Genomic DNA, 24,075 nt, shown 5'->3' on the forward strand with positions numbered 1-24,075 from the left:
TGTGATAGCAGATCTGCAGTCGCAATTGCTGAGAATTGTGTCTTCCACGAATGCACCAAGCACATCGAGATTGATTGCCATGTGGTTCGTGAGAAGATAAAACTCTTATCTGTGTCCTCCATAAATCAAACTGCAGATGTTTTACAAAGCCTTTGGCTACTTCTCTGTTTCAAGGTTTCATGGCTAAGCTTGGTACACACGACATGTATACGCCAAGCTTACGGGGTGGGTGGGGGGGTATTGGAGAAGACATAAACACCCTTGGTTAAATTGGTAAAGTAAGGGTGTTATTGTAATTGCCTTGTATAGGGTTGTTATAACCGTTTCTTGCCATGTTGGCTTGATAGCATATATGCTTTGTATTCTTCTCCTCTCAGAGCTAATGAAACTTTCGCTTCTTCTTTCATCTCACCAACTCTGCTCCTCTTCATTGAACTTCCGATAATAATAACAATTAGAAAATAAATAAACATAAATCAGCCAGCATGTACTTGAATTTTCAAAACATCCATTAACTCGATCAAAGTTTAACAAAAAGAAGCTTCGCTGGGAAAAATTAGGAAAAGAAAACATCTTTGCAGAATAATTCAACCATAAAAATCCTTGTGGCAAAACCATGAATCAAATACAATAGCACCAACAAAAACTACAACAACGAATCGAGAATTCAAGACACAAAACTGGAAAAATAAAAACCTTTGGGAAGCGAAGCATCCTCTTTCGATTTACCAACTATGTCCATAGATTCCATCTTATCCCTTGAAAAAGAAAAACTGATTCAGAATTAAACCAACAAAGATTCATAATTAATTAATTACACATGCGAAGAAATCAATTGATTAGCAGATCTAAACACCAGCGCAAGGATAAAAAATGAGAAAAACATACTAAAACCAAACACTTCACATTCTACGATTAGTTTAGAGTTTTAGGCATAATGGAACACAACCTTCAATAGGAAAAACAGGAAATCAAGGGCTAACCAGAAAAGAGTTACCAACTACGGAAATTCTCCATTTCTCTGTAAACATTCAATCAAGATTATAAAAAGTAAAAAATAAAAAACGAACTATACTTGGGAACACGAACGCTGCCGGAGATGTGGCGTCTATCCTCGCTGTTGACGCTGTTCGTAGCTGCTGGAGGTCACCACCGGTCTGCTCACGCCTCTAGGCTTGTCGTCGCTGTTACTCCTTCTTCGTCGCCGATGCTCAAGCCCTTCATCGTCCCCTCCCCTGTTCGTCGTCGAAGCTTCTCTCTCCGATGATGGTCGCCGAGTCTCGCAGTCGCCTAATGCTAGGGTTTGTGGAGACGAGGGAGATTGCAAAACCTGCAATTGCATTTGCATTTTTTTAAAAAAATTTCATTTGGACAATAGATTTCAAATATAATTTCAAGTACTTTTCGCTAGAGTTGTATTTAGAACAGTAGCTAAAAGGCTATGATTTTTTAGAATTGCACTTTTAGCAACCGTTGTGATCATACAACAGTTGCTAATTGTTGTTTACAATATTACAAAAATTCCTACTCTGTCTCAAATAATAGTTGCCTATAGTCTAATATTTATTGTCAAGTGTATATTGGTGCAGGTGAAAAAAAAAAAAAGAAGAAGAAAGGAATACTAAACAGATTATGCAAAGAAAATAAACAAAAGATCAAATGAAAGAGAAATAGATAGAACATACCCACACATTCTTGCCGTCAACAATAATGCAAGTTACCCAAAATTTGTTGTGCCCCATCTCTTCTTGATACCTCTTGGCAGAAGTGGCAACAAAAGGAGGACATTACTCCAACTTAATTGACAGCAACCAGTGCTTTATTGCACTTACAGGAGGGATCTCTTCTAGAGAATAACAACGTTTTAAGAATATGAATTGGAGCTTTGGGAAATGATTACAAGTATTGGCCACCCATCGCTCAAGACTTCTGGATTCAACCTCCAACTCTTTTAATTCAGGGAATCTTCCTTCAACCACTTCCCACACTCTATCATAGAAAGCATTCTCTAGTTTCAGCACCTTAAGCTTTGGTAATTGCCCAATTACCATTAAAACCTTCATCGGAAAATTAGTCCCACTCAACCTCAACTTCTTCAATTTTGTAGGAAAACCAACTCGCTCTAAAAGGGTTATACTACCAACTGGAACCATAACCGTTAGAGTCTCCAACCTCAATAAATCCTCAAAATTCTCCAAAATGATGATAGGATTTCTGCGACATCGCCCACCGCTGCAACCGGGCACTAAGACGTCTTTATACCCAACTTCCAATTTTCTTATGCTTGGAAACTTGCAATAATACACTTCTTTTTTCTTGAAATGAATTGGCATTGCACAAACTAATGTTTGCAAATGCTCTTTAACCATGTTTGGAGGATATATCATATACATATCCCCAAGTTTGAGATGCCTTAAATGTTGCAGCTCCCAAATTTTGGATGGCAAATGAATAGTATGTGCTCCAAGTGTTGATTCATTAATGCCAGAAATAGTAAATGTTTGCAAATTTGAATTACTTGATACTACATCATCAAAACTCTCTATTAGTGATATTATTATTTGAGATATTATTTGTAACACCCCCGATTTTCACAACTTTGAGATATTATTATTTGAGATATTATTTGTAACACCCCCGATTTTCACAACTTTTAAAACTTAATTTAAAGTTTAAGAAAAGGATAAAGACTACACATTAAGATAAGACAAAGCGGAAGCAACTTAATTAAGTACGGGAGATGTTATGTCACACCTATACATCTATAGGTGCACAGGCTAAGTCTAAACATATATCCAAATCAAGCTTATACAAAACCATGGCTCACAGGCCAAAGGTCTAACGGAGACAGTCTTAGGGAGCAACACTATCTACCAAACAGCTAGCGCGCTCTCCGAAAGCTACTCAAAACCTGTAAAGCAACATAAAGAAGGGGATGACACCCGGTCAACGAACATTGCTGGTAACCCATCAATACGCGTTAAATAGCATATATAGATAGTATAAGTCAAAACCATTTTCGAAACGGAATACAGTATATATCATTTCAAAAGTCATAGAGAGAAGTCAACTGCAAAGACTCATTCACACTCTCAAAGGAAAAAGGGAAATCAACATCCCAAGACAACAGCAAGACAAGATTACAAACTATAACAAATACAACTCGAGGTGTATTCTACTGATCACAAAGTAGAATATATCTCGACATGCTCATTAGCAAAGAACACATACACACATTGGCAACTACATGCCACAGTGACAACTACATGTCACAAGAACACAATTCCAAGTTCCAACCTTATGCTCTGTTCCAACTTTATGGCTACCCATGGCCTCATTTCAGTTCCAACCATTCCTCCTAGTGCCACCCTGTACTTCAGAGTCCAACCTTATACCGGCAGGGACCGTCGTCCCCCCTCCAACATAGCCTCCAATGTACCACCTATTCATGAGTACACGAGGGTACTTTTCATTTCAAACACACAACCTCCAACATATGAGCCTACGCTCAGGTCACACCACCAATTTGATTCATGGCCACACGAGGACCACATCGGTACCTTGAAGATTAAGGCCCCATAACCATAATCGTGCGGTCAAGGTACCACAAGTACATACGTTTTCATCACAGGAATCAATCAATGGATCACAACAAAGATATGAAACAATACTCAACAATAAAGGATTACAATCCGACAACAACGATGGTCAACACAAGTTGCCAATCTCAATAGGAAAGAACAAACCGCACACACTAGCATTTCAACATCAAACTAGCATGCTTATCAAACGGGCAAACCAAAATAGTTCCAATGAACATACAAGACTCACCATAGTCCAACGAATCACAAAGTTGGACACTTAGCACGATTCAAGACCCTAAATCCTACATGGATTCCTAACGTACCGTTCTAGACATACGAAACATCAAGAAGACACTCAAATAGCCCAATAAAACACCACCGGGAGGTCAAATCATCAATACCGAGTCAAAAGAATCACGGGGAACAAATCCCCGAACGGCATCAACAGTGTACCCCGCGGGTGGGGCCACGGGTGGACCTCCACCCGTGGTTCCGCCCACGGTACGAACCCACTCTCCACATGTACCCCGCAGGTGGGGCGGCGTGTAACAACCCTAATTTTTAAAAGTTTTAAAGCTTATGAAATAAAGGCAATTCTATTATCAAATCCAAAACAGAGCATAAACTAAACATAATTGTCAGGGTGCTATTCCACATCTGAGCTGGAGAACTCAGATGTACAGGCTAAACTATCCAAGCATAAGAAATCCTCAAATCAATATCTATTACAACTTCAAGGCACGCAGGCCGATAACAGAACTATCTAGCTAGGTTCTTGGGTCTGACTAGCGTGCTCCGGAGCTACTCATCTGTGCCTGAAAGCCAAATATATCCGTTCAGCAAATAATGCTGGTAACCCACTCCAACGCGTTAAGTACAATATAGATAGATATAAGTAAAATCATTTTGAAGCCGGAATACATATATACTTATGAAACTCTGATTTAAAACCGAGGACCGACTCAATCAAGCAATGACAGGTACATTCAATATAATTACTCATACACATAAAGATTCTAGTACGCATCCTAAGGTCACAAGACTATCCAACGTCAGTCATATCAATATCCAATTACTATCACAATCAACAATAAGACATGTATGCACATATAGTGGTGCCGCAGGACCCTTCACATGCCCATACATGAAGGCCAGTGCATATAGCTCTGACATGGCCCCGCAGTACTTTACTTGTACCGCAACACAAGGAGATTGATCGCAACTAATCAATGAACCGCAACTCATTTATATCATAAACGTTTGATCACAACCAAACGGTGGACCGCAGCCTTATTATCATGTGTATCTGATCGCAACCAGATTATGGGCCGCTGCCATATATATATAACAGCCGATTGTTCTCAACCAATCCAACTGCCTTTATAGCCAACCGATCGCAACCGGTCGGGTTAATACCTGATGGTTCTCAACCCATCAGATAGTCATTATAGCCAATTGATCGCAACCAATTGGGGTATCATGCACAAATAACATAGAAGCCAAACAACATGCAACCCACATTAACACATAACGAGGGAGAATCATCGGGAACACTTATCCTAATATAACTCATACGTAACAAACCATATTAAACCACTCGTGATACTCCTAAGGGATCATGCACCTTCCTCCTAGGCCAACGGGATACCAATTCAACTAGCATGAAATACACCAGACTCTTTTATCCTAAGAACGGCACACGAAACATCAAACTAGACTCACATACGACAAACGGGACACAACGGGACACGCGGAAACATCGAACGGGGGAAAACATCACGACTTGTACCAAGATTCCAGCGGGTGCCCGGCGGGCAGCTGTTTGCCCGCCGGCTGCCCGCTGGGAGTTGGGCACGGGGCAGCGGGTAGGTGGCGGGCACCCCTGCCCCCACCTACCCTCCACTGACTCCTATGTAATATTTTGGTCCCGGGATCCTTCGTAGAACCCGAAACCATGTCCAGACACGTTCAAACACAAACGACGACATCACGTATTCAAGTAACGGATTTAAACCAAGAACCACACCAAATACATCTTAACACGACTCCTAAACATACCAGACTCAACACCCGAACATGCAAAATCCCACCCAAACATACCAAAACCACATAGTACGAAATCCACGTTTATTACCCTAGGGCTCTAGACATAATTGAAACACAAGATCGTTTATATAATTTATCGTAGAATCAAGAACATCAAGATTATCACATAAGTATCAAGATTAACACATAAACATCAAGATTATCTCATAAACACAACATAAACCTTAGGCAAAGCTTTATCACGACTCGAGCACAGAATCATATATCAAAGGAGCCAATGAATAAGATATAGCGAGGAAAATAGGTTTTGTTGAGACATGGGTTACCTCTTAGCCTTAATCAATATCCTTCGCTACTAAGGTTCTTTCTCTAAGATCTTCTCTCTGTGGGTTCTCTTACGTTTGGTGACAGGGGAAATCCTGAGAGTATCTTGTGTGGTAGAATCAATAGTGGTGGGATTTCTAGGTGCCTCCTAAGTCCTTATATATATTTAGGAGTCCTAACTAGGGTCTGAATAGTAAGGATTCACTTATTCTATTCCTTATAGGACTAAGGGTTTGGTTTAAGGATAAGGGTCCATGATCCATAGTGGGCCCCCCTCAATTAATTAAGGGGATCCTCACCCAATCAGATCCCTTTTCTAATTATTATTTATGGTAAACAATTAAACAATTAGTCCGGGTTAGAGGCCGTAACACGGGGTGTTACACGGCGGGTGGAGCTCTGCCTGCCGTTCCGCCCGCGGGTACAACCTGTACCTCAAAGAATCCCTTCAAGGATTTTCAACAACAAGTCCAAATTCAAGTCCAAAACACCCAAAATCTCACACAATACAAAAATATGACTTGAACCCAAGAAATAGCCAAGCAATGGCATACAAGAACCCTAATAACAAGCTCTAAACATGCATCACCACAAGATAATGCATCAAATCTCATATTTCAACACAAGAATCACAAGTAGAAGCCAAGAAATCATCATATAAGTAAGAAAATAGGTTTTGTAAAGCATGGGTTACCTTTGTAGCCTAACACTTCACTTTTCTCACCCTTTAAAGCTTCTCCTAAAGCTCTTCTTCAACACCACACACCAAAAGACAACAAAGATTCTATTTTTAGAAAAAGACATCTAAAAAGATACTAAAAACACCAAGAGATCAAGGATTTTACCATCCCCTATGCTCAAGGTTAGGAAAGTATGAATCTTGGAAGCCAACTTGTAGGAATTAGGATGCCCAAAATTTGGCTTGGAGAAGAAGCTACCAAATTCTTAGAGAGAAGGTAGAGGTTTTGTGTTTAGAGTGTTGGTGGATGAAATGAAAGGATGATGCTAGGTTAGCTTGGAGCACAAACTTTAGGTAGAAAGACTCCTTTGCCCTTACTAAAGTTGGAAGAATAAGGAGACAAGGGAACAACTCAAGAGGCATAAGGTACAACCCTTTGACTTGGATTGACTAGTCAAAATCTAGTCCTCCGACTATTGAACTTTCAGGATTTTTGGGAATAAATTACCAATAAAACTAGGATTAATTATCTAATTAATCCTTAACTAGAGTTTGGATTTACGGGGTGTCACATCCTCTCCCCCTTACAATAAGCTTCGTCCCCGAAGCTTGGGTACGACGAGTTCAAACAAAACGGCAACATGAATCAACAATGTGACAAAGGAAAACAAGAGCAGTTTTTGACCAAAACTTCAAGAATTCAAAAAGGTGCAAAATTGCCAAGAAGTTGAAGCATCGCAAGATTTAAAGAAATCACCAAAGAAGTTCCTTGAGCACAACAAACACTAAGGCCAAAACACGACAACCAAAAACCTTCTAAACAACACTAGAGTTCCAAACAACTAGATTCTAGTAAAACAACCCAACAATACTAACTACTCCAACAACAACTAACAAGCAAGAAAGATAACACGAGGCAAACAACAAAACACAACCAACAAGTGGCAACAACTCAACGGTAACAGCAAACGAGGGAAGAAACGAGCTTACCCCAAACTCCGGCCTAGAAGGAATCATCCTCTGAATCCTCGGCATCTACGTCTGAATCTTCATCGGCTCTACCTCGGCTAGAACCGGCCTCTAGCTGATCCAACTTCTGGTTGACCGCGACGAACTGCGTCTTCATGTAAGCAAAGCCTTCCTCTATCATCCGGTTTTGTTGACGAAGAAGGGTGACCACACGCTCCTCGTGTGTCATGGCGTCATGCTCCCTCTTGGTTCTAGCTTCCTTCCTTCTTAGGTTTTCTTCACTATTAGAGTTGCTCTCTTCAGCTTCTTCTACACCTATTTCCTCTTCTTGGTCCTCTTCACCTTCATTTCCCGCATCTCCTCCCAAGCTCTGAACTGCGAGATTCAACTTCCTAACGGGGATCTCGAGCTCAGCAACCAACGCGCTTCTCTCAGCGGGGGCTTTTCTAGCGACTTCTTCAAGTGTGACATACTCTCCGTCATCAATCTGAAACAGGTTGCAACTCCGGAGGTTTGTGGCATCCAACACCATTTTACCCACTGGCTTAGGTACACAACCTTCAACACTTACTCCTTTTTTAGCGAAGATCCAGCTCAAAACCATACCATACGGTAGACTCTTGCGGTTATGAACTCGGCAAAAGACCATATGATGCAACATTAAGGCAGGCAAGTTGAACTTCACCATATTTTTCAAGCAAAAGGCAAACGTGCACTCCAACTTTCCCAACAAACGACTCTTGTTGTTGTTAGGCAGCAAACAATCAAAAACAAGCATAACTAAGAGATAACTCAAGTAGTCTCGATAACCCATGTTATCCGTCCCAATCCAGGATCACCACTGTACTGCAAGACTCCCGTAGTGGTCAGACTCAAAAGCTGAGCCAACCTTTTCTCAGTCAACACAACCTTCACACCTCTCACTTTAGAGGTAACCTCCAACTTTCCACCATCCTTAGTCACAGTCATGTGACGGTAGAACTCTTTCACCAAACTTGGGTAAGTCTCGACCCTGATGGCGAGAAACCCATCTAACAGTCCTTGATAATTCAACATTTCCAACAAAGAACTTGAAAAAGAATCAGGATCAAATGCTTTACCTTCCAACACAAGGTAGTGGGCATCCACCCATTCCACTCTCCTCATCAAATTAGACCTTCTGGGCATGATTCTGAGATGACACAAAGACTTAAAGTAGAACCAAAACTCTTTTCTTCTTCCTATCTTCTTCTTCTCTCTCTTTCTCTCCCTCTCCCTCGGCTTCGTTCTCGGCTGGGCAGCACGGCAAGCGTCCGGCAATGGCGAAGCAGCGGCGGCGATAGCGTCGGGCGAGAGGTGGTGGCGGCGGCGTTCCGACTGCGACGGGAGGAAGGAACCGGTGGGTAGGGGGTTTCTCGGTGGCTCACGGGTGGAAGGGAAAAATAATGAAGTGTTTGGGGAATTTGGGACAAATTGGGAGAAAGAAGGTTTTAAATTTGTGGACTTTTAGGTAAAGTGAAAATGATAGGTTAAATGGAATTTAAACGGATAAAGTTCAAGAAACACAATTGGTTTAAGTGGTTTAAAGGTTGGGTTGGTAACTTGCACACCTGGATTCAGAACTATGTGGCTATAAATTAAATTTTTCTTCTTTTTAGGCTACTTTGTCTATTATAAATTCGAAGGGTAACTAGTTAAACTTAGATGACCCAAAAGATAGAGGTTGAGTTAAAAGAGCATATATGCAAAGCTTCGGTATTAACACAAGCACGAACCACTCAGAAGTAAACAATCAACTCACGAAAGAAAAACCACTCAGAAGTAAACAATCATCAACTCACGAAAGAAAAACCACTCAGAAGTAAACAATCAACTCACGAAAGAAACCCACTTGAAAAGCCAAAAAGGTTCACATAACAAGGAAACAAGGCAAGAAAGGAAAGGCACACTCTCAAGATAAAGATAGGCTTAGAAAGGGTTACCTGCCGTTTCTTCTTCAACCAAACCCTCCGTTTCAGCTTGGGATCGGCCCATCAAAAACACTCGACCCGTAGGCCTTGCTCCAGCTGTACCTCGGCCAGCACTCCCTCCCGATGATCCACTAGGTCTAGCGCCGGATGGTGAAGCTCTCTGATTTGCTTGAAGAGGGCATACGATAGCCTTGTGACCTCTTTCCCCGCACTTGAAACATCGCAGTGCAAGTCCTTGGCAGTCTTTTCCCACATGCTCCTTTCCACATTTTCTGCATGCAAACGTCTTAACTTGATCTCCGGACTCTACTCGGGTTGATCCTTTACGTGGGGAAGGTGCGGTCATGGATCGAAAGTCTTAACTCGGCTTCTTGAAGTTGTGGGGTCCACCGCTTTAGTTCCTCTTCTTAGCGAGTTCAAACGACCCTCGCTGCAACTGTTGTACCCGGTACAGGTCAGCAGCACTCAGATAAGCTTCCTTCAAGGTCCTCGGCTTGCTCACGATCAATGCTTTTCGAGCCTCATAGTTGAGCCCGGTCACGAACTTCTCCACCTTCGCAAGCTCGGTGGGGACTAGCATCCTTGCAAAACGGGCAAGCTCCAAGAAGCGCTTGTGGTACTCCACCATAGATGATGAGCCCTGCTGGAGATGTAGAAACTCCTCGTACATAGCAGCTCGGACATGTGAAGGATAAAACGGATCTCTCACCAGTCGAAGGCGGGCTCCTCTTGACATGCGGGTCCCTCGTGCACCCACCAGAGATCAGCCTCATGACTGAAGTAGAAGGATGCCGGCTCCACTCTGTGCTCCTCAGGGCACCCTACAACGGAGAAGATCTTGTCGAGGGTTCGGATCCACTCCTCGAGTATAACTGGATCCTCCTCTCCGGCGAACACCGGTGGTCTATGGCCCTGGACTAGACGTCCCACATCTCTATGCCCGACAGGCTGCGGCGGCGGAGCAGGATGATTGTTGTGCAGAAGGGCTTCACTCAAGGTTTAATTTGCATGGTCTACGTGAGATGTTGTAAGTTCTAAGCCAGCTACTCGTTGGTTGGTGTCTCGGGTGTACGGGCGCGTTGACGAGGCGGAGCCATGACGATACTTCTACAACAACAACACGGTTATGATAGGCACAAACAACAACGAACCCTTACCTGGCGCTAACTAAAAGAACACTAAAGCTAAGCAAAAACAACAAAGCAAACAGGAGAAATGGTAAACAACACACAGCTCACCACGCGTCCTATAAGTCATAAGTCCAAAACACTTAGTTACTTAAGGTCACCTTAGGGTCTCAACTTCTTAAAAGTCCAGACTCTAGCATCCTACGCTCAAACCTAGGCTCTGATACCAACTATAACACCCCGAATTTTCACAACTTTTAAAACTTAATTTAAAGTTTAAGAAAAGGATAAAGACTACACATTAAGATAAGACAAAGCGGAAGCAACTTAATTAAGTATGAGAGATGTTATGCCACACCAATACATCTATAGGTGCACAGGCTAAGTCTAAACATATATCCAAATCAAGCTTATACAAAACCATGGCTCACAGGCCAAAGGTCTAACAGAAACAGTCTTAAGGAACTACACTATCTACCAAACAGCTAGCGCGCTCTCCGAAAGCTACTCAAAACCTGTAAAGCAACATAAAGAAGGGGATGACACCCGGTCAACGAACATTGCTGGTAACCCATCAATACGCGTTAAATAGCATATATAGATAGTATAAGTCAAAACCATTTTCGAAACAGAATACAGTATATATCATTTCAAAAGTCATAGAGAGAAGTCAACTGCAAAGACTCATTCACTCTCAAATGAAAAAGGGAAATCAACATCCCAAGACAACAGCAAGACAAGATTACCAACTATAACAAATACAACTCGAGGTGTATTCTACTGATCACAAACACTACTACAGAAATCACTTTTAACGTCGGGGATATGACGTCGGTTAAATGAACAACCGACGTTAAATATTTTTTATAATTTACATTTTTTTAAAAAAGACCTATAACGTCGGTTTTGTCATAAAACCAACGTTTTAGGTCCATAAAATAAAAAAGATAAAAGATAAAATACTATACGACGTCGGTTAAAAGTCTAACCGACGTCGTATATAATTCTTTTTTTTTTATTATTTTTTTTTCAAGGATTCGACGTCGTATCTTTTATATATTTTCTTTAAAAATAATAAAAATTCAGATCTGGAACAAATTAAAGCGCCATCGTCGATAATAAATAAACCTAGCACTCCACCGCTGCTCGCACTCCACAGCCGCCCCACCGGTCCACCGCGTCGCACAGTCGCCGTCCACCGCGTCGCACAGCCGCCGTCCACCGCGTCGCACAGCTGCTCGCCAGTGCGCCGCACAGCCGCAAAAACAAGAGATACGAATTCGGTTCCGATGGAGCTTACGATCGAGATGCGGTTGAAAGATCTGGAGTCTTGATGCCGATTGTGAGAATCTTAGAGAATGAGTGGGTGAGTTTGGCTGGAATTTAGAGAAGCGTCTCATTAATTGAGCGATTTGGGCGAAATAGGCTGTCATTGGAGCGAATTAGAGCGGGGATTCGAACAAGTCTTCGTATTTACGGTGAGGCGTAGGTTGGATCGGTGAATGCAGGAACGATTCCCATAGGATTCTACACACTCCGCTCTGTGAAACTCAAACTTGGTTTGGTCAGTTAATTTAATAACCGCACATCATTTTCTTCATTCTTCACTTTAATTTCTTGCATCCTAGCTAATCAATCCTAATTATTATTCATTTTATATTCTGTTCTGTATATATGTAGGTTTTTACACATCTTATAGTTGATCCATTTGATGATTAGTTTTGCATTATCATTAAAGGAGATTGGCCATGAATTCTAGGTCGTTTTAATTTGCATGCAAAGTTGGGTGAATAAATTTGCATATATGTATCTCTAATGGTATTAACATTATATATATTGTATGTTTATCTCTAATCTAGGTGCTCCCACTAGAAGATGGTCCTTTGAGTTCTGTATGGAGAAACGAATGAATTTATGTCAGTACCATAGATACTAATGGAAGTCTGAAAGTAGACTGGCTAAAGTATGTCTCGATCTGCCTTTTTTAAACTAACATTTGATAGTTTTGTGTTTTTGAACTAAAGACTAGTGCATTGATTGTTTCTTGTTTTCTTTTGTTGAACACCGTATGTACCATTGCAGAAATGAGAAACATTCTTTTGTGAATTTAATTTTAGACTACATGAAATCGATCTGCTTGAGTACAATCCAATTCTTAACCATGTCCATATATTTCTTTAAACATGTAGTCTGCTTTTGTTGTGAGAATTCTCCATATATAGAAGTCTGTTGATTTCTGTTTGATGTTGCTATCCCCTTAGGATTTGAGCTGACTGTGCTATGCAGGTGAAAAAGGTTGAAGAAACAAGTGAACATCTTTTATCAGCCCTCAAGGCAGAGTAGGAAGAACTAGAGTCATCCCTCAACAAAGAAAAATTGCAAACACTTCAGTTGAAGCAAGAGTTAGCAGATGCGGAGACTCGCAACACTGACCTATACAAGGTAACTACTGCTGGCCTGCCACAATTTGAACTGAATATGGTTCCTCATTCTATTATCTCCCACAATTCCCATTCTTGACTAAAGTATGCCAGAATGAACCAGCAGGCTCTAAACTTTTGTAAAAGTGCAGATTGGGTGTTTATTATTGCCTCCCATATCAGCAGGAGCTAGATTTTTTGTTATCCAAGAAATTTTCAATATATTACTGCAGAGTAAATTTCAATTTTGGTCCTGTGACTATAGGCGTCTTGTTAATTGCAGTCCACGACTTTCAAAAGTTTTAATTTAATAACTTGACTATGTAATTTTTATCAATTTTGGTCACTCCTGCCAAATTTCCGGTCAAATTTTGCCGGAAAAACATAATTCATCAATTAGTGTTTAATCTGAGGGGCAAATTCGTCTTTTGATCTGTGGTCCGAATTAAGCAAAGCCAGTTTTTAACCCGATTTTTCCGTCAAAATTTGGCCAAAATGACTAAAATTGATAAAAATTGCATAATCAAGGTACTAAATTAACACTTTTGAAAGTCATGGACTGCAATTAACATGACCCCTATAGTCACATGACCAAAATTGAAATTTACTCTATTACTGCAAGCATTAGTTCTCTTCTGTACTTCCAATGGAAATAGTTGAACCTAGGATATATTAGAAGAACTTGTTCCTTGTTACTTATTTTACTATTTCTTTTTCTAAATCCATTAGTTTTACATTTTAATATTTATATTTACTTTTCTCATGAGCTGTGTATTATGTTATATGACATTCTAATGCTACCATTATCTTTATTATATATGAAACTTCGATAAATTTATCATGCAGTTAAATGGTTTGTGCTAGTTAGGACATTTATTTAATTTACTAGGATAAATAAATGGTTGGTTTGTAAATGATAGTCTGCACATTATGCAGTTAAATGGTTTGTTTAAAGGATAAATTTACTATCCAAATTTGAAGAGGATGGTCTATCTTGACGGGCACTTTTGTAATGAAGTTACTATGCAAGTTTAGAGTGCAATGCAAGGATAAATTCGATATGCAATGCAAAGATTAATTTTTGATTCAGAGCACAGCCAGAATGGCTTACCATTTATACCATTTCAGTTTTTTTTTTTTTAAGAGATACGACGTCGGTTTTTTTGAAAACGGAGACGTTGTATCTCTATTTTTTTTGTTAAAAAATAATCTAAGACGTCGGTTATTTATAAAAAAACCGACGTCTTAAGTTAATTTTAAAATTAAAAAAAAATATACGACGTCGGTTTTTTTTAACCGACGTCGTATCATTTACTTACAACGTCTTTTGTGACAACGTCGGCAGAAAACCGACGTTAAAAGTGTAAAAAACCCGACGTTAAAAGTAATTTTTGTAGTAGTGAAAGTAGAATACATCTCGACATGCTCATTAGCAAAGAACACATAAACACATTGGCAACTACATGTCACAAGAACACAATTCCAAGTTCCAACCTTATGCCTTGTTCCAACCTTATGGCTACCCACGACCTTATTTCAGTTCCAACCATTCCTCCTAGTGCCACACTTTACTTCTGAGTCTAACCTTATACCGCCAGGGACCGTCGTCCCCCCTCCAACATAGCCTCCAACATACCACCTATTCATGAGTACACGAGGGTACTTTTCATTTCAAACACACAACCTCCAACATATGAGCCTACGCTCAGGTCACACCACCAATTTGATTCATGGCCACACGAGGACCACATTGGTACCTTGAAGATTAAGGCTCCTTAACCATAATCGTGCAGTCAAGGTACCACAAGTACATATGTTTTCATCACAGGAATCAATCAATGGATCACAACAATGATATGAAACCATACTCAACAAGAAAGGATTACAATCCGACAACAACGATGGTCAACACAAGTTTCCAATCTCAATAGGAAAGAACAAACCGCACACACTAGCATTTCAACATCAAACTAGCATGCTTATCAAACGGGCAAACCAAAATAGTTCTAATGAACATACAAGACTCACCATAGTCCAAAGAGTCACAAAGTTGGACACTTAGCACGATTCAATACTCCAAATCCTACATGGATTCCTAACGTACCGTTCTAGACATACGAAACATCAAGAAGACACTCAAATGGCCCAATAAAACAACATCGGGAGGTCAAAACATCAATACCGAGTCAAAAGAATCACGGGGAACAAATCCCCGAACGACATCAACAGTGTACCCCGCGGGTGGGGCCACGGGTGGACCTCCACCCGTGGTTCCGCCCGCGGGTACGAACCCACTCTCCACATGTACCCCGCGGGTGGGGTGGCGGGTGGAGCTCTGCACGCCGTTCCGCCCGCGGGCACACCCTGTACCTCAAATAATCCCTTCAGGGATTTTCAACAACAAGTCCAAATTTAAGTCCAAAACACCCAAAATCTCACACAATACAACAATATGACTTGAACCCAAGAAATAGCCAAGCAATGGCATACAAGATCCCTAATAACAAGCTTTAAACATGCATCACCACAAGATAATGCATCAAATCTCACATTTCAACACAAGAATCACAAGTAGAAGCCAAGAAATCATCACATAAGTAAGAAAATAGGTTTTGTAAAGCATGAGTTACCTTTGTAGCCTAACACTTCACTTTTCTCACCCTTAAAAGCTTCTCCTAAAGCTCTTCTTCAACACCAACTTCATAAACACACCAAAAGACAACAAAGATTCTATTTTTAGAAAAAAGACATCTAAAAAGATATTAAAAACACCAAGAGATCAAGGATCTTACCATCCCCTATGCTCAAGGTTAGGAAAGTATGAATCTTGGAAGCCAACTTGTAGGATTTAGGATGCCCAAAATTTGGCTTGTAGAAGAAGCTACCAAATTCTTAGAGAGAAGGTAGAGGTTTTGTGTTTAGAGTGTTGGTGGATGAAATGAAAGGATGATGCTAGCTTAGCTTGAAGCACAAACTTTAGGTAGAAAGACTCATTTGCCCTTACTAAAGTTGGAAGAATAAGGAGACAAGGGAACAACTCGGCATAAGGTACAACCCTTTGACTTGGATTGACTAGTCAAAATCTAGTCCTCCGACTATTCAATTTTTAGGATTTTTGAGAATAAATTACTAATAAAACTAGGATTAATTATCTAATTAATTCTTAACTAGAGTTTGGATTTACGAGGTGTCAGATTATTATTGTTATAGCTTTAGATGAATAAGTTAGCCTCCTGTGGCTAACCTAATATCTAGGAGATCTTTATGATTTCCTTTCTATCTTAGTATTGTAGAATTCTATCTCTGCAACTGATCAGATTTGTATCTCTCATCTGGTATCAGCTAAGCCTTAGGTTAGATCCCTAAATTTTCTCTCCCTATCCCACCACCCTACTATGCCGACCAACTCCTCGGAAAGAACCGTGACCACCGCCGCACCACCTTCGGCCACCACCTCAAACATCCTATCCACCGCCCATCATTTTATTTCTATCAAGCTAACAACCAGAAACTATTTATTATGGCGTACTCAGCTCGTCCCTTTCCAACGCGGCCAACGCCTCCTCGGATTTGTTGATGGCGAAACTCCCTGCCCCTCGTCAACCGTCGACAGCATTCCGGCCGCCGGCGACTCCACGTCCTGCGGTACAACCGTCGTTCCCATGTTGAATCCGGCGTTTGAAGCTTGGGTACAACAGGATCAGTCGATCCTCTCCCTTCTGATATCCTCGTTAACCGATGAGGTGATGTATCTGACGGTTAGCCGGAATATATCTCGTGAAGTATGGCAATCCATCACCATGACGCTCGGGTCGTCCACTCGCGCCCGGTGCCTAAACCTTCTTGGGCAGTTCCAAACCCTCCGGCAAGGTAACAGCTCTCCGGCAGAATTTCTGGGACGTGCACAACTGCTGATCGAAGACCTCTCGCTGGCTAGTCACCTGGTTTCATTAGAAGAACAGAACTTGTTCGTATTCCGGGGGTTCGACCGGAATACAGACAAATGGCTGTGTCACTCATGGCCTCGGGGAATCCGGTCTCGATCACGCAATTATCCGATTTTTTGCAGGCACAAGAGTTCATCCTTGCGGATGATTACCCGACGACGATTCCCGGCGTTGGTGGCTCTCCCGCCGCAATATTTCTCTCATCCTCTCAAACCAATGTGAAATTGAAAGATATCTTTAAAAAAATTAAATTCCTTAAGGGCAATAATGACACTCTTTTGAGTATTAGAGATTCACCCAAATCTAAAATTCTTAAATGTTTGAAAGGTATAAACCTTTCAAATCGTCCCTGAAAGACGAAAAGGGAGCGAGGGATATTTGAAATAAACCACACATGATAGTCAAAACTATGTGAGCATAAACTTACCCAACGACATGAATTTGTGAGTATGTCTAATGACCATCCAATACACTGTTTAGTATTTGCTGCACATAAAAGACCTTTTTTAGCTTCTCGTACGCAAAAGCTATGCATGTCAATATGTATCCCACAAGTCTTTGGTATGAGGGGTCTAAGCTCTTAAGTTTGGTATCATCAAAATCTAATTACAAAGTGTTCCTAACAAATATACTTGGAAGAATGTGTCTAATGAGTACAAGGAGTCATACTTTGAGGAATTTAAGGTAAATTCACGATATGGTTTTGAAAATATTGTGGTTAATTCTTGAAGCTAGAATGTTATTTAATTTTTGTCAGTAACTTTGCCCAATGCATTTTATGGATGGTGTTGCTCTAATTTATCTATTGTGTTTTACTTATATTTGATGAATTTGTAATTTTACAAGTGGGATGAGTCTATTGATAGACAAGTTCACAAAACTTATTTAGCACTACCAGGCATACACTCTACATATATGGTCTCCAAATTCAAGGTGAAACGAACTTCAGCTAGGAGGCCAGCTTGTGTAGCTGAAGAAACATGGCGCATTTGGGAGGCATATTGGGATATGCCTGACGTGAAAGCTAAATCTGAATAACAACGCAAGAATAGAATGAGTGAGGTGGAAGGACCCGGTACGGGATGTTCTCGACATACCGGAGGATCTAAATCAGCTATTGAGCATTATCACAAATTGGTAATACATTTAACTTACAAACTTATTATTTGTATATATTTTACAAGTTAAGTATTATTTCTCGAGTGCTTTGAGAAAATGTACAAAAAGTAGAATGGTATGTTCGTTGATGAGAGGTCAAAGAGAATCGCTGTAAGTATAATGTAAGAATCATATATTGTTAAATAGATAAAAATTTATATGCCTTTGTATACTTCTTTTATTTTGTATATGTTTTTAATTGTAGGAAGAAATAGAATCACGACATGTTACTGCAACACAAGAAGCTGAAGGGTCAACTAAGCCATCAAGTATAAACATGTCACAGCTGTATGTGGATGTTGTTGGCGGGGTAAAAAAAAACAACGTATTTATGGCTTAGGGACTAAGGCATCCTCATTTATCAACGAGAATAACGGTGGTTCATCTGCTACTTCACAACTTCATCAAGATACAATGAAGGAGATGGTGAGTATGAATGTTTTAATATAATATATTTTACAATTATATTATTCAAGTATTACATTATAGGTTTAATGCATGTATGCGATATTAATTAGCGGGTAGATTTCTTTTTAATTTTTAAAATTTAGCGACGGATAAATATTGTAGTAAAACCGTAGCTAAGTATCTAATAAAATAAAGAAGGGCACCGAAATAACGACGAAAAAATCCAAAGTTAAATTTAGCGACGGATATTTCCGTCACTAAACTGTGGCTAAATGGCATCAAATTTAAATAATAAATACAAATTAGCGACGACAATTTCCAGACGATAGCGACGAAAATTTCCGACGCTAAACGTAGCGACGGAATAATCCGTCGCTATTCCCTTGCAAAGTTCGTCACCAAATCGTCGTGGTAGGAATATAGCGACGGATATTTTGTTGGTTTAGCGACGGATTAGTGACGGAAATTTCCGTCGTTATTCTCTCTCCCAAATTTCGACGTCAAAACCGTCGCCGGGAGAAATATAGAGACGGATTGTTTTTGTTTAGCTACGGAAATAAATTGTGTCATTAAATTCTAGCGACGGATTTCACCTGTTTAGCGACGAAAACGGCCTGTGGCTATTTTCATGTTATTCTGTAGTATATCTTGTAAAAAGAAAAGATAAATCATAGTACAAGACCATGTGTGACAAAAGAAGGTGTTGGCCGAATTTTTATTTTATATGGTATTTGTATTTCTAAGATTTCTGAAACGAGTAGGATTAGGAATTCTAGATTTCCAAATTTGACAAAATCTAGGAATACTTTATTCCCAAGCAAAACCCGCAAGAAAACAATCTTCACTCTCCCCAGGAAAATCACCTGCATCATGTCATCTTCAGGTGATTTGGTATAGTTGGTAGAGTATTTACAATATAAAAAAAAAATTATTTGGGGCATTCCGAGAATTAAACTCGGGACCTCTTGCACCCTGCAAGAGTCATACCACTAGACCAAATGCCCTTTGTTTTGATTGCTTTTATTATATTTAGTACATTTAGTCATCCACATTGACCATGTCGGAGATCATAAGGAAGAATGCTTGGGCAATTTTTTATTTTTTTTTTAACGATCCTGCTAGCTTAAATATGGCGGTGTTCTCACTCATGCTGGTAGAAATTAAAGCATGCAGCTAGGTACTAATCATCTATATATATGCATGCTTAATGCTTAATGGGTTTTGATCATTTTGTTTTTATTAGTGATTGAGTATTGATGAATTGATGATAATAGCTGGGCTTTTTAATAGTATGCAAAAAGGTGGCATTCAACAAATCAGATATAAAAAGTAATTAAGTACACCACTGTTCAATACAGAAACTTGAGAATAGAAAATCAGAGAGGCCATTGCATTGCATTACAAATTTACAATATAAGATAATGATCCCAACACAAATTTCAAAAAACTATTATATTAAATTAAATACTATAAGTTGGAACATGAATCTAATATATATCCTGGAGCCATTAGAGTTGGAAATAGCAGCCAAGTTTTCCTTTAATTTGCCATCAATATAATTGGCAAGTGGCAATCCAATCACACGTACGAATTGAGACTACTCATCAAGATATATAATTAATTTTTTTCAATTCAACTTATGAATGTAATTTTGAAAAACCTGCTGGATGGTTCAGAACTTGAAGAATTTTCAGAGAGAAACAACAGGGCAATTAGTATTATGAATGGTAATTTTAAAGGAACTATCAAGTATCAAATAGTATTATTCTTTTTTTTTTTTTGGTGGGAATCAAATAGTATTATGGTGTAAATCTCTTTCAGTACGTGTATAAAATCGTATTTTGTTAGTACCAAACTTGGGTGTGTATTATCTCGTTATGGCGTTCTATGTTTTCTGTCGGTAGGGGTGGGGGCGTAGGGTTATCGCGGGTTGTGGGTTATGGGTGTTTTGTTCTTATTTGCGCATATCTATGGGTTGGTCTGACATGGGTTGTAGGCAATTTTGCGTTAGGGTGTTGTGTATTTTTCACTATACTAATTTATATTCTTTCGTTTTTGGTTGTCCTGTGTAGTGTGGTCTACTGTGAGTGTTGATTGTTAGTGTGAGCGTGTGTGGTTATTATTTGGTATTTTTCATGCAATTGTACGTTTGGGAGGATGGGGGGTTTGGGTTCGGATTAAGGGAGCTGGTAGTGTGCATTCGTGTATGGCAGTTAGACTTGGCAATTATGAACACGATCCGTTAACACAACACGAAACTGGACACAAAAATAACGGGTTAGTGTTTAGCCTTAACGTGTCACGGGTCGTTAACGGGTAGACTCGTTATGTTTCGTGTCTTAACGGGTCAACTCGTTAAACCTATTAAGAACCCATTAATATTATCAAGTTAACCCGTTTACACAAACATGTTTATAACACGCTAAGAACAAATATTGTCATTTAGGTAAGAACCATTGTCATGAATGATATTACAAAAGATATCATGAACATCACTAAGGATGAATATACTATATTAGGCCAATATCCTACACCAATTATTGATGTTCAACAATATGAAATTTGAATTTTTATTGTGTTCAATATTATTCTAAAAACTAGTATGAACTTCTTTAATTATGATTTTTGGACGTTATTTTATCATTTTATGAATGTTATTGATAGATATCCATAATCAGGCACTCAGCTTGGAGGAGTAGATGTCGTCGGTCCCGAACACTACAGACCCTTGGCAATTTAAGAAGAAAGGCCCCTTCGCGAGCGGCGAATCGACGATGGTAATGGGCACCCGGGTGATCAGGCTCCGCAGTCGATGTGTCCCCGATTAGGTTCTTAGCTGGCTTGGATGGGCGACCAGGCTCTATAGTCGGCGTGTCCCCAGCCGGGTCGACCTTGGAGGACTCGAATGGGCGACAAGGCTATGTTGTCGGCGTGGCCCTGATTAGGTCCTCAGCTGGCCCGATGGGCGACCAGGCTGGGCAGTCGGAGCGTCCCAAACCGAGTGCGCGTTCCAAGAGGCGGTTAAGGGCGAATATCTTAGAGATTCTTTCCTTGAGCAACAAGTAATTTCCTTTCTCGTTTTAAGCAATTAATACGCTGGTTTTGGTATATTCCAAAGCATAATTTTAGTTATTTTCCTTCTTCTTGCCATATAAAGGATCTAACTCTTTGTATAAATACCCCATGGGGCCATCTTGTAACGGATCCAAATTTCAAGTAATGAATGTTACTCTGCTCTTTTTTTCTCTAAAATACTTTGTTCATTTTTTACCTAATATTTTTCGGTAGTGTAAGCCCGCTGAACAGCTGCCCTAAGCCGTAAAACCAATATTGGCGTCGTCTATGGGGATCGAAACAAAAGGTCCTGTCTCTAAGCTTTGCTAATGGCACGAACACGTCGTAGTTGCCATAACACTGGCCAGAACGTCGCCGCTCCGGTGGCCAACCGGCATGTCACGGTCGTGCTCAATGCGGGAGCGCAACCTGCGGGCAGCCGCGCTTCCGTAGGAGATTTGCGAGAGCAACTGAGCCGTTGCATCTCTGGTGAGAGGTCGGCTGCACGTACCGATCGAAGGTACTATCGCGCCAACCCAGGAGACACGCAAGGAAAACCCTCCACCGCCTACCGCTCAGGCCCTGCCAACTCTTGTAGAGTTGTTGGCTCAAGCCTTTGATGCGTTCATGCGTGTAACGGGTCAGGTAGCCAACGTCGCCCTACCTCAACCTTTGCAATCAGTTCCCGTTGAGCAGGGGGAACACGTTGACTCCTTGGCTTCGGAGCACTCAGTGCGTAATTGAACATTTTATGAGTAGCAATGTGATGACTATATGAATTCGATGTTCTTATGAATTCCATAAAGTACGTTGGTGCACACATATTTGAACAAGGGTATAGACATTTCCTCACACTGCTTATGCACGGTACATGGACGGTCGTTGCAAACGTTTTTGGGTAGCGTTCAGTGCATATGTATTTGTACATGGTTGCACACATATATCCCCTCAGTAATTAAACACGAAAGTGCACAAGCGTTATTCGGTTCTTGATTTTGTTTACTCTGGCATTTACAAATAAAGGGTTCACCTTTCCTTCCACATTGGTGCGCACATATTTTCGAACCCATATTTCACCCACGGTTATTTGGCATTTACAGATGTTGTCAGAGGGTGGTCGTATGTGCACATATATTTCAACTTGGGTGCACACAAAACCCTAGGTTGTACTTTGTGTCATCGGTGCACACATAGATTGTCGTCATTATTCCACACCAGATCATGCCGGGTTTCGTGTGTGCATCTACCCTAGTTCTGTCAATGTGTACTGTGTGTTGCCGTTGCATACATAGTTTGTAGTTTGTGCACACCAGATCATGTCGGGGTTCGTGTGTGAATCTACCCCAGTGCTGTGTGCCAAGGCAATCACACTGGTGTGCCCATGTCAGTGCACACCAGATCATGTCGGGCTTTGTGTGTGAATCTACCCCAGTTCTGTGTGCCAATGCAATCACACTGGTGTGCCCATGTCATAAGTATTGCAGAGGTCATGGTGTACACATGTGCACCCCCATTCTCGGCGGTGTACACGCCGGTTCATAACCGACATGGTCGGTGGCGAGCCTAATGTTGGGATCACCATCGTCAGGCGGACTGATATATATATTAAGGATCAAATGAGGACATATCCTAACGTGAGGACGTGAGGACGTGAGGACTGATCTGATCCTTTAATTTAAATAAACCAATGGCTATGATTTAATTCTATTCAATTGATTTAATTTTTCAAGGGAGGTCTCAAAATCGACGCACCCTCCATCTTGAAAAATAAACTTGAGTATCCCTACAATCTCGTTAATAAATTAAACGACACTGCTATTATACCAATTGAAACCTTATAACACAGGGATACAAATTTGTATGATCATAATGAAACCTGATGGAGTATCATTATCGATTGTTACTCCTTGTACTATCCCAGGCAGTTTACAGAACACAGATTAATAATAATGAAAAATTGTAATTTATGCCCATTCATAATATGCGAATTATCAATATCACTTCTGAATTATTAGTGGTGTAAATGTTGCCATCGATTTTCAAAATGGTACATATATTGCCCCGTCCATAGTGTAAATGTTGTCCCTCAATTTTCTTCTAGCACAGTACGGGAGGGGCAATATATGTACCGTTTTAAAAATTGAGGGACTAATAATTCAGAAATGACATTGATAATTGAATTGGCATATTATGTAGGGACATAAATTACATTTTTCCTTAAAAATAATAATTTAAAAATTACTCCACTCTTGCAAATTTGTAATATACACATTAGAACTAATGTCTTGCTGGAAACTTGATCGACTAATAATTTCTATCCTATGATGGATAAGGTAAATGGGAGATGTAATTTTTTCATATATAAAGAAGACATCTAATAAGCCTTTAATGCATATTAAATAATTAATGC

At 40.2% G+C, this 24,075-nt stretch overlaps 1 protein-coding gene and 2 long non-coding RNA genes across 5 annotated transcripts; 2 read left to right on the forward strand and 1 right to left on the reverse strand.

Moving 5' to 3' along the window:
* Positions 1-560: 560 nt before the first annotated feature.
* On the reverse strand, positions 561-1,352 carry LOC109176612. Of its 2 annotated transcripts, XR_002053426.1 has the most exons (3): positions 1,076-1,352; positions 889-949; positions 561-773 (listed from the first exon to the last, which is right to left on the reverse strand). It is a non-coding gene; the product is annotated as an uncharacterized LOC109176612 (long non-coding RNA). The 2 variants fall into 2 exon arrangements; XR_002053425.1 differs by having other exon boundaries at positions 561-949.
* Positions 1,353-11,781: 10,429 nt separating this feature from the next.
* LOC109176594 lies at positions 11,782-13,949 on the forward strand. Of its 2 annotated transcripts, XR_002053422.1 has the most exons (3): positions 11,782-12,242; positions 12,538-12,641; positions 12,965-13,949. It is a non-coding gene; the product is annotated as an uncharacterized LOC109176594 (long non-coding RNA). The 2 variants fall into 2 exon arrangements; XR_002053423.1 differs by lacking the exon at positions 12,538-12,641.
* A 2,544-nt stretch (positions 13,950-16,493) lies between these two features.
* Positions 16,494-17,267, forward strand: LOC109176606. The gene has a single exon (XM_019326059.1). The coding sequence runs from the start codon at positions 16,494-16,496 to the stop codon at positions 17,265-17,267; it is 774 nt and encodes a 257-aa protein (XP_019181604.1).
* Positions 17,268-24,075: the final 6,808 nt, after the last annotated feature.

The sequence above is a fragment of the Ipomoea nil genome, unplaced genomic scaffold, assembly GCF_001879475.1.
Source record: "Ipomoea nil cultivar Tokyo-kokei standard unplaced genomic scaffold, Asagao_1.1 scaffold0715, whole genome shotgun sequence".
Lineage (NCBI taxonomy): Eukaryota > Viridiplantae > Streptophyta > Magnoliopsida > Solanales > Convolvulaceae > Ipomoea > Ipomoea nil.

Excerpts from the sequence above, each read along its gene's own strand:
- LOC109176606 (XM_019326059.1), top strand. The coding sequence starts at position 16,494 with ATGCCGACCAACTCCTCGGAAAGAACCGTGACCACCGCCGCACCACCT.